The sequence below is a fragment of the Anabrus simplex genome, chromosome 4 (assembly GCF_040414725.1).
Source record: "Anabrus simplex isolate iqAnaSimp1 chromosome 4, ASM4041472v1, whole genome shotgun sequence".
NCBI lineage: Eukaryota > Metazoa > Arthropoda > Insecta > Orthoptera > Tettigoniidae > Anabrus > Anabrus simplex.
Window position 1 is genome coordinate 101840125 of NC_090268.1, and position 16478 is coordinate 101856602.

At 37.0% G+C, this 16478-nt stretch overlaps 1 protein-coding gene across 6 annotated transcripts in view; it reads right to left on the reverse strand.

The window, feature by feature from the left end:
- Window positions 1–10515: 10515 nt before the first annotated feature.
- The window catches only part of LOC136871660 (protein dead ringer), a 917083-nt gene continuing 911120 nt past the window's right edge, over window positions 10516–16478 (reverse strand). For all 6 annotated transcript variants that reach the window (XM_067145149.2, XM_067145146.2, XM_067145148.2 and 3 more), the window contains exon 8: window positions 10516–16302. In XM_067145149.2, the coding sequence (XP_067001250.1) occupies window positions 16193–16302 (110 nt within the window). In that variant the 3' untranslated portion in view covers window positions 10516–16192. The remainder of the gene's footprint in view (window positions 16303–16478) is intronic.

The window sequence follows — 16478 nt, forward strand, 5'->3', positions numbered from 1 at the left end:
GGATCTCACTTCTAGCATTTAATATTTTCCCTCTTTAGTCACCCTGTAGAATGGGATTTTCCCCTGGGTCTTTGAGCCTTAAGCTTGCTTAGGTTTTATCTTTGAAATGTTCTTGCAGTGCTTATTTTCTGTCTCTATTCCTTAGTTTGTGTCCGGCCTTTAAGTGTTCCTTTTTTTTCTTTTTCCGGCCAATTAGTATGGGCCAAGGCCTCTGCCGTAGTGTTACTGAGGGCAACCTGTAGTCTAGAAGCTGTTCTCTGCAAGCCTGCCTCAGGCTTTATATTGCCCGAAAGGGGCATGCCTTGGTAATGTGTCACCCGCGTGGTGATTAGAAGCATACCAAGAGGCATGATCTCTTTTTCTTTTTGATCAGTATGACCTATATACACTGAATAAACCTTGTAAAATTAATTGTAACCAGCCGGTTGTGAACCTAGTGAACTACCATACTTCACTTGTAAATTGGAGAAGATAGGGGAACCCTCCCTTTATTATATGTAACTTCTCATAATAGTACCTGATTGAAGAATAGTTGCTTGTTTTGTATCTGTTTGGAGCATTCAAGCTCGTTTGTAAAATTCCTGAGCTTCCAAAAACTCCCTTGTAATTACTTAGAGCTGACGAGCTCCAGTTGAATTATTTTGTTGAGCCCTTAGGCTCTCTGTTGATTGAAAGAATTACAAGGAAATAAATAAAATTTCTAAAATTTTGTTGGTTTAAGTTAAATCTTGATTTATTGCTTGTCTGCCCATTCATCCTAGAATATTCTTTTCCATCTGTGAGCCACGGAAACACGGTATCAATCATTATAGGTAAATTCCAGTATTTTGCTAGTATTAGCCACCTCCTCTACTTGGACATGATCCGTATGTCCAGTGAACTTTACATACTGTAAGTACTGGTAAGGAACAAAGAAATGTCAAGTCATCATGTGTTCTGCTCACAGGCAAGTTTTCACATGGCAGCTCTCCATGATCTCCTGTCTTCTGTCATCCTCTTCAGATCGTTGTAAGTTCCTCCTTCTTTGATGTCAGCTATTATCTTGTACTTTCTCCTTCCTCAAACTAATCCTTTCAGTGCTTCCGTTAACAAACACTCCCATCTCAATACGTGTCTCGTCCATTTATTCTTCCTTTCTCTTATAACTTCAATCTTCTCTTCTCACCAACCCTTTAATTTCTCACTCCTTCCATCCAGCTTAGTCTTTTTTCATCTTCTCTGCCCCATATAATGCCACACTCCAATCAAAGCACTCACGAAGACTTTTTCTCAAACTTTTATCTAATTTGCTGCATACAGTAATTATCTCCTCTTCCTATTGAATGCATTCTTTGCTATAGTAATACGAGTTTTCACCTCCTGATGGTACCTCATGTCTTCACTTATTGCTTCCAAGATATTTGAAAGCTCTAACTTGGCTGATATTAACTTGCTCCATCTTGATATTTTCTGGTTTTCTTCCTTTAATGAACACCATACTCTTCATTCTTGATGTATTGATTCTCATCTCATACTCCTTGGAAGCTTCGTACATATCTTACAGAATTTTATTTAAAGTTCTTTTGCTTTCTGCTAATAATACCATGTCATCAGTAAATCTTATACATTTTATTCTCTTTCTACCAATACATACTCCTCTTTTTCCACCTAGAATTTTCCAATCATCTGTTCCAGGTGTAAGTTGAACAACAAAGAAGTTGGTAAGGGGAGAATGATCTGGTAAAATTTGACCAAAGGAAGAATTAAACTGATAGGACAACATCTTAAGAAATCCACAGCATGTCCAGTTAATTTTGCTGGTGGTAGTGGTGTTGGTAGTGGTTGTTTCAGAGCCAAAACTATGGGAATCAGTCTTTAGTCATAGGGGGAAATTTAGAGTGTAGGAATAGTAGATGTAGCTCTAGATTTAAGAAAAGGACAAGCAGAATAGAGTAGTTGTAGGCCTCGTTAGTCTGGGACAGATTTTAGATAGAGAAACATGGTGAATTGCATCAAATCAGCCTAGAGACAGATGACCAAAATAATATTCTATACTTCAAAATGGTGAATATATAAATTTCCAAGTAAAACTGGTTCTCCATCCCATAAAAGTAATGCCATAGAAGACAGACTTCTTCCTTTTTCATGTGTAGGCCTACTTAAATGATGTGTGCACCACTGATTAGAAAGATGCTCATGGCATCCATGTTTCACTCTTGTCTTGTCACATTGCCTCTCCAATGATATCGGCGTTAAATATACGTTTACTCCTATCCATAATGTATAACACCAATCTGAATAGACTAACTGCACTTCTTAATTAAATTGTGTAAGATACCATTTAACTTGGATCTCCTGAACTACAAGGACAGCATGAGTGTACAGCATTTTCTGAAGAAAAGGAAAAGCAATCTCATTTACATTAATGATTCTTTTCTTATTAACAACACCTTTGTTGTAGTCATCATTAGCATCATTACCTAGCCTCTGCCTTCACTTGGAATGGTTTTGACAAGTCTTCAGACAGATGACTAGGGGGTAATAACATCAACGAGGTTGTAAATTAAGCTGCAGATCTCATCACATTGTCACGTGCCAGCTCCGTGGTAGCCTCTTTTGGTACTTCCAGGAAGGGGCTAGTGACTCACACGACCTGGGATCTCCTAGCTGGCTTGTAGGGTAGGGCTGGCCTTTCTGTGTATCGTTCTCGTCGGCTGGCTTACTTGCGAGTTTCTTGGAGATTCAATGGGAATGTTCTGTGTCTATTGACCTCACGAAAATTTTGGCTCCAATCACCTGAGCTATAAAAAGGGAGGCTAGCCGTGGACAGTGAGTGACAGTTGGGCTCTGGGGTGGAGCTATAGCCAGTATTGGGCTCCGTGGTGGAGTTATAGCCAGTGTTGGGCTCCGTTGTGGAGCTATAGCCAGTGTTGGGCTCCGTGGTGGAGTCAGGGTTGGTGCTGGACTTGTGGTCAGTATTGGATTCCGTGGTGAAATCAGTGTCAGACTCAGTGTGTTGTGGTTTGGTGGCTGGGCTGAGGGCGACAGAGATGTTGGCTGTCGCTAGTGTCCCAGCGAGGTCTGAATGAGGAGCTGTTGTTGTGGTGTCGGAGAGACCAATGAGTGATTGGGCTGGAGCCGATGGAACGGAAGACATGTACTACTTGAGAGTACTGTATGCTTATGTATTTCTGGGGACTGAGGATCGCCGTGAGTCAGCAAGGAAACCTGCTATCATGAGTTCGAGGATAAATGGACCTGTGTTAATGTTCGCTGTTGTATCATCCTGCCATTGAATACTGTTGAGCTGTCTAGTTGTTCGCTGCATGTGACTGTGTGAATTACTGGACTGTTTGTGGAGTTGAACTAAGGAACATTCGTCGTGTGTCGAGTGGCCCGTACCCCTGTGTTTAGATCCAGCAGTCTACACACAGCTGCTGGATGAGGCGACTGGAATTGTTGAAAGTGAAAGTAAAGCTTAAGCATCTGCAGGTAGCCTATAGCAACGGGCTGGACTGCCTGCTGCGCCATAAGGAAGAGGGACTTGTGAATAGACTTGTAATTAGCAAGTGTGGCTATTCATAACTGGTTAGAATTGTGTGTTTATATATGTGTGTGTGCATTTATTAGGTCATTCTGAAATAAATTAAGAGAAATTAAATATGATGATGATGATGATGATGCTTGTTGTTTAAAGGGGCCTAACATCTTGGTCATCGGCCCCTAATGGTACGAAGTGAGACTAAATGTAATGACAAATTAAAAGTCCAAAATCCTCCACTGACCAGAAATCAAAACGTGAAGACGAAGAACGAATGGATGGATATGAATTTAAAACAATCGGTGGGCCGACCCGCAGTGCCTCACATTCACAGACTTTTTTTTTTTTTTGCTATTTGTTTTACGTCACACCGACACAGATAGGTCTTATTGTGACGATGGGACAGTAAAGGCCTAGGAATAGGAAGGAAGCGGCCGTGGCCTTAATTAAGATACAGCCCCAGCATTTGCCTTGTGTGAAAATGGGAAACCACAGAAAACCACCTTCAGGGATGCCAACAGTGGGGTTAGAACCCACTATCTCCCGAATACTGGATACTGACTGCACTTAAGCGACTGCAGCTATCGAGCTCGGTCATTCACAGAAACTGACTTAAAACAATAGTATTACTGACCAAGGGGCTGCTTCTAAAACACAATACTGAATCGATGATACTTGTTGTCTAAAGGGGTCCAAAATCCAAGTCATCAGCCCCTCATAATGGTACTTATCGCTAGGAAAATAGAACCATGGTATTTGTCATGGTGCGGTACTCATCAAAAGTAGCATAGACTCGCGGTATTACACACATTATGGTACTACTCACAGTTAATGAAATTTGCACGTGTAATAGAGACCTGTGGAGATTTGCACATTGCGGCACCACTTACAGGCAATGCAAACCTATGGTGTTCATCACATAAGTGTACTAACCACAAGGACTTGTACTATCCTGTGGTGTTTCTCACATAGTGGGTACTAATGGGAGGCAAGCCAAAACCATGGTGTCGCTCATATAGTGGTACTAATCATAGGTACTGTAAAAGCCGACAGTGCACACTAAATGGGGGATGACTGCACGGTGCTCCTGTGTACTACTAACCACAAACCTATTTGGTACCTAACATAGTGGTACTATGCGCAGGTAAAAGCAACCCACGGTGTTTCCGGCGTGATGGTACTAATCACAAGTAGTTTCATGGTTCTATACAATCATCCTTTGGTCGCCCCTTACGACAGGGAGGGGATACCGTGGGTGTATTCTTCGTCTGCGTATCCCACCCAAAGGGGGTAGTAATGAAACAGGCGGGAGTTTTATTCATAACAATACGTTTATGAAGGTATTTAGGGGTTGTGGTTAGGATATAAAAGAGAGGGCAAAGAAGTCACTGGTATTACCTCTATTAAGAGTATGGGACCTTCACTCAGGGGTGTAGCCAAGGCGGGGTTTCTGAGGGTTGAAACACTCCCTCCCCCCATGGAATTTTTACAAATGAAAATAAACAGAAACAGACAGTAAACAAGTGGAGGTCAACTTAGTGGGTTGGCTCTTTTGAACATTCACAGTGACATGATTGTAAACCAACAGATATCTTGAATACATTTTCAAAGAATCTCCGAAAGTTAGACTTTGGATTGTTATCTGAACATACCATTCACTGTAAAACTATTCACCTTGATGATATTGTTTTCGTTCTGTATATTAATGTAAGATTTTGTGGTGTACCGGTACTGCAATCTGAACATCAACATAATTTACTTGTATCGGTGTCCATATGACACTATCATCATCGATCAATTCTGGCTACGCTACTGCCCTCACTAGGGTAACTTTATTCAAGATCCAAATGATGATACCACCATTTGTTCTGGTTATGAAAACGTTGCACTTTTGAGCTGGGAAGACTTGGGACTAAGGAGATGAACTGCTCGACTGAGTGGTCTGTTACAGGCTGTCAGTGGACAGATGATGTGGAATGACATTAGTAGACAAGATAAAGTAGGAATTGAAGAGAAATCATTTAAGAAAATGCTAGGTAAATAACTGAGTAACAGCCATAAATGTAGATCACTGGTGACAGATTGATTGAGAAGGAAAACCATGTCACAGAAAACACATTTTTTAAAAATCTGCCTGATCATAGGAAACTGCAATATCAGCACATAATTTGGCTAGATAGCAGTTATTTTGGTAGGCTAAGGCATTTTAATGTAAGGCTGCCATATTCTGAAATCTTATAAAGACACCCTTATGTTGTACAATGAACCATTAATCATAGTGAATTAATTTAATTACCTGGGTATAAATCTCCAGACTTCAGCAAGATCATTCAGCTATCATATACAAGAGAGGTCAGAGAAAGCTATCAGAGGCATCTATTAGATCAAAAATCTAACAGCCCTATCTCTCACTACAGCTTTGACACTATTCCATACGTCCATCTCACTCATTGTGACTTATCGTCGCTGCTGTGCCAAAACCGTGAATGTGATAATGCTCTTCCTATCCATTACTTTCCTTAAGAATGGTCAGTTCCAGTTACATGTTGATATGCAGTCCATAAGAACAATTTTTTTGGAGTTAATTTTCCTATGCGCATGTGTAAAAGAAAATGAACCTTAAATAAATTATACTCTAGGAGTACGTAAATATGTCATACAAACATACATTCCTGCAGTACAGTTCAGTTAAGTTCATTTTCCTTTAAACATATGCATAGGAAAATGAACTCAACAAAACTTATTCTGATGGACTGCATATCAATATGTAACTGGAGGGCGTGAGCAGTCTTATAGGAAATAATACATAGGAAGAGCATTGTCACATTTGTGGTTTTGGCTTAGGAGTGATGATATGGTATAGAAATAATATGGGATCACTTCACAATCAATGATCTTGAAAGAATAGAGTGTGTCAAGTCACGTTTCTTAACCCATATACACGCAAAAGCGGACTGGTATACGCTCTATCAGCTGGGCTTAATATCTGTAAGGTGACCGGTATGCAGCGTTGTATTATCTTGTACAACAACACGTCCGAGTGCTATTAGCTGTAGGTAAAAGCATTTGTAGTTGAAATTCTAATCTAGATAACTTGATCGATTGTTTTCTGGCATTTTTGCTCCCTCTGTTGTTTGGTTTCCAAGGTTAATTGATATAATTATAGATCGGTTGATCAATGTTTTGTTGATATAGATGTTGATTCCCATAGGGAATCTGATGGCCAAGCAGGCATCAATTTTTGGTAATGAGACAAAGTCTCTCGTAGTGCATTGGCACTGCCAGTGGCTCCCAGTAGCCTACACAGTGGCCTCCACGGTATGCACTAGCCATGCGTCTTGGTGGGTGTGCTAAGTACCAACTGATGAGCCCAACTTAGCACATGGGAGTGAAACGCTTGCAACCAGGGATGAGTTAGCTGGAAAATTTATGATGTCCAATAACAAACCATTTATATTGGTATTACGATATTTTGTTGTTGTGAAGATGGCTTCAAAGAAACATGCATGCGAGTGGGAAAAATTCAGTCCTAACAAAATTCAGCTTGCTGTATGTCTTATGTTCTGATTTCAGCAGTGATAGAGAGAGGAAAGCTCCTTGTGACCCTGCATGTGTGTATTATCACATGATTTATCCAATAGTGTAAGTGATAGTGAAAGCGATGTTGGCAAAGAGGGTGAACAGCATGTTGAGTGGAACTGGATGTATGATGAGAATATTCCAGTTATTCATGTCTTTTCAGGTACAAAGAGTGTGCTCTACTAGTCAAATTTGTGAAAATGTAATTAGGGAATTCATTTTCAGGCAGTGCTTAGATGACAGTATAGTACAGTACATTGCAGATGAAACCATTAGGTATGCCAGTACTGATCATATGTTTTACAATGAATTAACATGAAACACGTGTGTATACTGACGTAATACTGTATAGGCTTTTGGGCTTATGCCGTGTCAAGAAAATAGGGTGAAATTGTTGCCATTGATGCTTTCATGGCTCGTACTTATAGACATGATGCTGTATAGGCTTTTGGGCTTACGCCATGTCAAGAAAATAAGGTGAAATTCTTTACAGTTCCCTGCAAAACGTGGACAGTCACCTTATTTTCTTGAAACGGCATAAGCCCAAAAGCCTATACAATGTCTATAGGGTGAAATTATTTACGTTTTGCAGAGAACTGTGCTCTGCATCATCAAAAGAAAATCTCGACTGTCCACGAGAAAGGCTTCTTAAACAATGAGCCTTTGTAATTTAGACGTTATAATAGAAGCGGAAATGTTACGTTCATTCATCACCAGATGGCTCCCCGGACGCAGCACAACGCTAGCGGTTCAAGCGGAAGCTGACCGACATGGCATAAACCCCAAAACCTATACAGTATCATGTCTATAAGTACGAGCCATGCAACCATCAATGGCAACATGTGTATATTGTTCTTTGCATTCTAATGGACTTAGTATTTAAGTCTACAATTTACAGCTGCTGGTGCAAAGACATGTTAATACGTCGTATTTTAGAGCTGTCATGCCTGATGCAAGGCTTGTTGAACTGAGTAAATATTTACATTGTGGAAAATTTACGACTTTATACAACTTGCTACATATTTTAATTCTACTTATTGTTCAGTCAGTGCATTGGGATGATTTCTGTAGAATTTCTGAATAATATAAAACAGGTCATCTGATAACATTTGCAGTAGATTACCAACAGTACTGTTTTAACTGAAAGCATGCAACTTCAAAGCTGCATACTTCAAAGATGGCAAATTCCTGGCAATATCAATGTGCATAAGCTGGGTGCATAAGGGTTAAACTGTGCCCTAAGAGTTGGAAAAATGGCCCCAACAAGATTAGTTTACGAGCTAGTGAAAGAATCCTTCTACATAGAGGACCTTAGGATGAAATTTTCATTGCCAGCTACAGGATCACCTACACACCTATTAGAATGTAGACAAGCACAGAGAAGAGAGATCACAATAATAATTATTAAATTAATGTCGTGATGGTCCACTTTTTCAATACTATAATATGCAATATTATTGAATTACATTACTAAACTAGGGACTAGTTTCAGCCTTGGCTGGCCATCATCAGCCTTAATGTAATACATCTAATAACGTAATAACTAAACAAAAGTACAAACACACAACTGACATAAAAACAAAAGTACAAACACATAATTGACATTAAAATCTGGGATGAACTATGTGTAAAATTTGAAAAATAAATTAGGCTCTAAATTCTGGAGTATGCTCATCATCCAGACTCTTTCTTACATTAATATTCATTGAATTGTTAATTCCATCACTGCTAATCATTACAATTTCAATTGCAAAACGGGAACTTTTTTTCTATTGGCTTTACGTCGCACCAACACAGATAGGTCTTATGGCGACGAAAAACGGGAACTGGTAAATGTTGATTCATAGTCAGATCATCAATCACCAAATCTACTTGAGTGGTGTTAGCAGTATGCAAGCCACTGGACACCACTGTAAATAACCACCAGCTGACACAGAACTGCTAGATGGTGTTTCCACTTCGACCAATGTAAATAAAATGAAATGTTCCTGTAGTGCTTGTTAAAATTATGCTGAAATGCTGTTGGACATTGTAAGGACGGCACATTCTTAATTTGTGGCTGGTATAAATTTGCAATTCATTGCGGTGTCCATGAAGTTAACCTCTCGTTGCGGCATATGGTGCACCCCAGGATCATCTTTCTCCTTGGTTTTTCAATAAAGGATGTATATTATTATATTCTGAAAACTGAAAATGCTGACTCATTTCCCTCACCAATGACCTCCATGTACCAATTTCATAATTAATATCACTTTACAGCTTCTGCATGTTTATCGCCTAATTTCATTTTCCTTAATAATTCCTTGCAACCATACAAATAGTGAAAAAACATTTCCATGTAAGATGTGTGAAATTAAATTTCACTAAAGCAAGTCCTTTCATAGAATCAATGGTAAGTCTATTTTCATCTTTGGTCCTCTGGTCTTGTATTAAAGAAAAGAGCCTATAAGACTGATATTGTGGCCTAGAATTGCAAAGACGAATTGAGCCATCTTCACAATCTCTGCATGGTGTTCTTCACTTTTGCCAAGTTCAATATAGTCACACCACTTTTCTTGGCTTGACTTGGTAAAATGAAGTCATATCTTGAAACAAGGAACACTGAAATGTCCAGGATAAGATTAGATTATTAATTCCACCAATCTATAACCAACATTTGTGCTCGCCATTTGCACCAATCAACCAAACACCTAACCCATAAAGAAAGCTGAATTTTACCCTTTGCGTGTACAAAACAAAACTGAACATATCAGATATATAAATGCTGACTTCTGCGAACCCTATGTTACTAGTCTGTATTTGCTTTCTTGGTTATACTTTACTCTTCCTTATTAAAACAGCAATGTGAAAATAAGACTTTGGTGAATGTACAGAGTAGTCGGAAACAATGTGAATCGAGTATATGACTGTTAGAGCTTTAGTCATATTGATACGTAATTTGAAAAAATTACGTTGATATCTCACGCTGTTGTCATTTTATCAGCTGCTGAAGTTAGCCAATCAGATCGCTTCGTGGGCAAATTCAAATGGGCTGAGGTGGTGCACGTGGTTTGGTCAGGCTTGAGAGCAATGTCGAGAAATGGGCGTCAAACACTAACAAACCGTGGGTTACAGCCAATGCCATCGTAGTGTGCATGCTATGGGCCAAGCCTATTAGCAGGGAGGTCCTTACTGAAGTCTCTCCCTTGGAGAAGTTTATTTCTCCTATTGGCACTATCAAGCTGGTCATAAGCCATGTGCAAATTTAACAATACCGCCCCATCTGAAGTCGCCCACGAAGCAATCTGATTGGTTAACTTCAGTAGCTGATAACATGACAACGGCAACAGTTACCTAATTATTCTTTTCCAGTTACTTATCAGTATGACCAAACCTCTCTGTATATACAATAAACTGAAGACAGAAGAAGGCTTTAAATTTATATCTTTTCGGAAGTAGACACCAGTATTTCATATCCGTTAATTTATTATATTGCCTTCAGCTGGATATGTGCATGTAAAAGCAATATAAAAGAATAATACCTTGAATGGAATGAAATAGGGTAAGAAGGGAGAAGGTACCATCACCGGATCATATCATCAGAAATTTCTGCTTCTGCTGATCTACAGCCACAATTCTTAGCAAAACTTGTAGAGATGTTGATAAACTAAACTTTTCCAGTTCATTTAATCCCGATGTTATGAAAAGAAACCATGTTTTAACTAGAGAGTGAATCTTAGACATCTAGAAAACTATCAGGAGTTACTAATTGTTTACAGCGTGCCTTTTGTGATGAAGTGTATTATGTTGATAGTAATATTTTTTTAACAGAAGAACTCAAGAACCATAAAATGAAAGTCAAAATTTTTTAAAGGCAACAATTATATGAAATTTACTTAAATCTGTTTGGTAAATAAGTACAACAGACCTGAAAGTAAAGTTATATTAAGAAAAAGAATTTAAATCCATACAGATTTCTGATCCAAAACATACAATTATACATACAATATACTGTGAAATTCCCTGAGTATTAAGCTTAAACATTAATCTTTCCTTATTTATTTCAATATACATAAAAAATATAAATAACCTAAATGTCTATTCCCATCATGTTGAAATAAATCACTTCTCAGACCAGAGATATTTTTGCACAATTACTACTTGGTGTAACTCTTATTTGAATTGTGCACATATATTATTGCTGATGATGTTGAGTCAATACCAAGCTTTGAGAAAAGGTAATATTTTCTTTTATCATGTATATATTCACTAACTCATGTACAGAATTGAGAAAGAATAACACAAAAGTAAAAATACAAATGTTGACGAGTTGATTTACATAAATTTTATGTAACATCATCTAATTTTTTGTAATCAAAATAAAATACAATACATGATTCACTCAAAATGACTAAATAACATAAATGCATTAATAGTTATAATAATTTAAACAATATAGTACCATGGAACTCAATTATCTAACAGTCTTTTGGAAATACTCAACATACAGAAGATTCCTACTCCTCGTAATATAAAAATTGATTTCTGCATTTGAAATCATTTCACTACTGTACTATACAAACATTATTAGGCAGCACATTCTTAGTCACAAAATTACACATTTTAAATATTAAAAAAAAAAAAAGAGAAAAGCAACCAGCATTCACATTGGTAAACTGTGATGCTGTTACTTCTTGAAGGAAGAATCAGGTGTAACAGATGGCAGCTTAAGTCCTTTTAATGTTTCTTTTCAGATCTCTCTTTCTTCCTGGATTAATTTCTTATAAAATTAAGGTGAGTTGTGTGAATGCTCTGGGCTAGGTTACTCCAACAAAATAAAAATAAGATTAACAATAACAATACTATACGGTAGTTCTATAGATTTGAAACTGGTTCAGCTGATGAAGTTTGATGGAAACACACTGGTAACTAATTTTGTTTCTCCAATACTTCTCTGTGGAAAGATGTTAATGCTTATAACATTCTATATTATATACAGGGAATATTAGTTGAATTCTGTCAATATTCAGGAGGGAAAAAGATTATCATAAAAGTTTGTAGTAAACATTTAAATAACAAGTTGATACGGGGGGAAATATTCAAATTTGATGTCATTTTTTAGTGCTAACCCGAAAACATCAGTGATTTTATTCTTCATGTTATAGGAGAACATACTTTCTTTCCATGGAAACTGTATGAGGCCTTGTGCTGTCTCCTTGAATAATTATTCATAGTCATGTAGAATTGAACTTGAATGGAGTGAATCTTTATACGGCAAAGTACACATTTTTTAAAAAGGCCAACTCTTCAAAAAATATGATAAACCATTTCTTACCTGTATAACCATGAAAATTATTAATCACTACTTATAAAGAATTAAAATATTTTATGTCTTTCTATGTATACTTTCATTCATACATATGAAAGGTAGTAACATCACTAACGACAAGTGTTTTATAGGTGTATAATACATTGGGATGTTTGGATGACTTTGATAACAATTTAAAATCACCTTCAATATGCTTAAGATTGAATTTCAATACTAAATTCACATATGTTTACTTTAAAAAATTAAGTAGATCAATTAAGATGGTCATAATAACCAACTTTTGGTCATTTTGCCAGTTTCTAATTAGTGTACACATTGATAACGAGAACATATTTCATTATATATAGAAAAGAAATGACTGAAGACTATAAAATATTAATTTAAAGAAGTCCATTATTAAGAAGCAAGAAACGTAAGTGTACATACATAGTAGATATACGGCAAATATCTTATGTCATTCTTATAAGTTGATGGATGTTGAATAAATAATGTGTTACTGTGTCCATTTTAAAATATAAAATTATAATAAAATAGAGAGTGAACATAAAAATAATGCCAGTGTTTTTGGGCTAAAACAATTTCTGAGGATACATCATACCACAAGAATTCTTCATGAAGATAGGTTCTTTTCAGTACATTAATTGTAATATCACCCTTGCATGTATCGAAATACCACATTAAAACTATTACTATAGGGTAACTTCAATTAATCAATGAATTAAATTCAACAATAAAATGAACTAATGTAGTACAGATCAAGGGTAATAAAGCACTAATTACAAGGAACTCCCCATTGCTTTGTAGGAAATATAACTATGAAGCAGTGCAGTAGTTGAGCCATTACGCTGTGTTGGTGTAAATGAAAACATGGGGTTTACGTACTGGCAAAAAACTGTAGAACTGAAAATAACCCTTTCTTTTTTAAATAAAAATTGAAATTATCTGTTAGCTATTTGAAACCTTTGGGTAATTAGATGTTAGTTAAAATATTGCATTTCCTTTGTTGAAACACTTCTCGGTTGTTTGCTTTTCATGAACGGTTTGGAGGGAAACCTTAAGAATTGCTGTGATGTAATTGGTTAATTTCAAAATTTCATGGCCAGTCCACAATAAACCTACAGTGTGGCACCTCAACAATTCTGCTGTAGTGATTCGCTTATTTAAAAAATCGTGAAGGCGCTGTTTTGTCCGGTTGCTGGAGGAGAAATGTACTTATCACTGTTGCAAATGTGACTATTTGTGGCTAAATCTATCCCTTCTAAATAATTATGTAGCCACAGAATTTCTTTAATTTTGAATTTAAAATATATTGCTTAGCTATGTTCAAAAGTTTATTTATAAACAAAAACCAAACCCCATAGCACAACAGCCCCAAATGACCATGGCCTACCAAGTGACCGCCGCTCAGCCCGAAGGCTTACAGATTACGAGGTGCCATGTGATCAACACAATGGATTCTTTCGGTCGTTATTCTTGGCTTTCTAGGCCGGGGTCGCTATCTCACTGTCAGGTAGCTCCTCAATTGTAATCATGTAGGCCGAGTGAACCTCGAACCAGCCCTCAGATGCAGGGAAAAATCCCTGACCTGGCCGGGAATCAAACCCGGGGCCTCCACGTAAGAGGCAGGCATGCTGCCCCTACACCGTGGGGCCGACTCAAAAGTTTATTTAGCCTTTAAAAAAATAATAAATAATGTTATTTGTGTTTATGTCCCATTAATTACCTTTTTAACAGTTTTCAAAGATGCTGAGGTGCTGGAATTTTGTCCTGCAGGAGTTCTTTTATGTGCTAGTAACTCTACTAACACAAAGCTGACATACAGTATTTGAGCCTCTGCAAACACCACTGAAATAAGCCAGTATCGAACATGCCAAGATGGGGTGTGAAGGCCTGTGCTACTCAGTCTGGCTCCAGTAAAATAAGAAATTTTACCACTGTTATTAAAGAAGTTCAGTCACCGGGCTGAGTGGCTCAGACGGTTGAGGCAGTGGCCTTCTGACCCTAACGTGGCAGGATCGATCCTGGCTCAGTCCGGTGGTATTTGAAGGTGCTCAAATATGTCAGCCTTGTGTCAGTAGATTTACTGGCACATAAAAGAACTTCTGCGGGACTAAATTCCAGCACCTCAGCGTCTCCAAAAACCGTAAAAGTAGTCAGTGGATTGTAAAGCAAATATCATTATTAGAAGTTCAGTACTTTTAAATTTCACTGTGGTAATTTATGGTCTGAAAATGTTAGTTAGTTGATGTGAGTACCAGAAGTGTAAAAAAATGCCACAAAAGAAATTAAGTAAGAGTCCATCTGGAGCTTTGTTTGACATAATGGTAAGTGATCTTAACAGTAACCCATACATTTCTTCTCCAACTACAGCACTGCTATGAAGTGAAATGAAGTTTAGTAAAGTCTAGGACATTTTCTTGAGGTTAAATCATTATACTGTATTGATATATTATCTTTTTCTTAAATTCGTGTAATTCATTTGCTATAATCTGTGAACTCTGTTAATTTGTTTCTAAAGTCAAGTTGTTATTAATGAAATGTCGGATATTAGGATCCTTCCCAGTATCCTTACATGTATCAGACTTTGAATAGCATTTATGGTGGGTATACTACAATTACTCAGTGAGCCAGTTTCATTTATTGTTATGCATCAGAACATCAGTTAGGTACACTAGAAAATGACATATCCACCACGTGAATGTTCAAGGGACTCGCCTATACCCAATGGCATGCTATTTTCTGTATAGAAATATGATTAATGCAGATATTGAAAAGATGTACAGAGGAAAGGATACTTCTTTCACTTTGAACACTATGCTATACAGTAAGTAACACATGCTTTACTAAACTAAATACTACTAACATTCAACAATAAACTCACTGATATTTACAAATTCCGCATCACATTTCTTTTATACAGACATATTTACGTGTTCTTATGATCAGCAATTTGTTTTTACAATTTCCTGCGACTTTCAAAACAAAAGAACTATGAATATGACATACTTTTGTGTTACTGTACTGAATATACAAAATAAAATATTGCTTTTTTAAATGCCACATGTACCATTTATTTCATATCAGATGCTTCATTATGACTCAACATTAAAAAAAAAATACTGACAACTGGTAAGATTTCACACATTAACACCTATACTCGACTTATGTACATCAATAAATATAACTTCTAAGATAACATAGTATCTTCTAGAAGAAATTGTTACAATTCAGTGTTTCTCTGAATTTACAATGATTCAGTGCAAATGTGATTTCAGATTAAAACTTTTCACACTGTGTGATCACATAATTATTACAAGTATTTCCAGCAGTGCAATCAAAGCTTTCTATTTTAAAAAAGGGAAAAGAAAAAGTTGTAAGGTATGGTATACATCTGTTAACCTTTGTCACATTCTGAAGAGATGAAGACGTAACAAAACACAATTAAAATATTGCCTTCATTATAAAAAATTGTTAACAGTATCATTTAAAATCATACTTTTTCTCGTTCTTCCTGCACTGGTAAATAAAATCCACGACATATGTCCTTTAAATACTCATTTTTATTTTACATTCACACACTTCTCAGGGTAAGTTTACACACTTGCACTCCCTGTGGTCACTTCCCATGCTGTAAGTAATTATACAGAATAATGCTTTATCATCTTCTCGAACCGAGATGAAAAGAGCATCCTCACTTTGGTCAAGCGACGGTAGCACTACTAATGACCCATAGGGCCATTCCCAGAGGGTAAAGGCACACGTCTTTGTTTTTTATTCATAGTCACTCATGACATCCGAGTCCGTGTACTCTGAGCGAACAACACTCCCTGATACATGATACCGTTGATCTCCATACTGACTACGAGAGAGTTATCCATGCCAGCTCGACCATCACCTGTAACAAACAGTGGAAATTTGTTCAGATTAATGAAAGAAAACATTTTTTAAAAATCACTCTTTAACTGAATTGGTTGGTGGAGAAAGAAGTTAAGTCGCTTTTCCTCATTTTAAGTGAAAAGAACTATATTTCTGCAAAAGCATATCCCTTGAGTCTTCCTTGTTTTATCCACT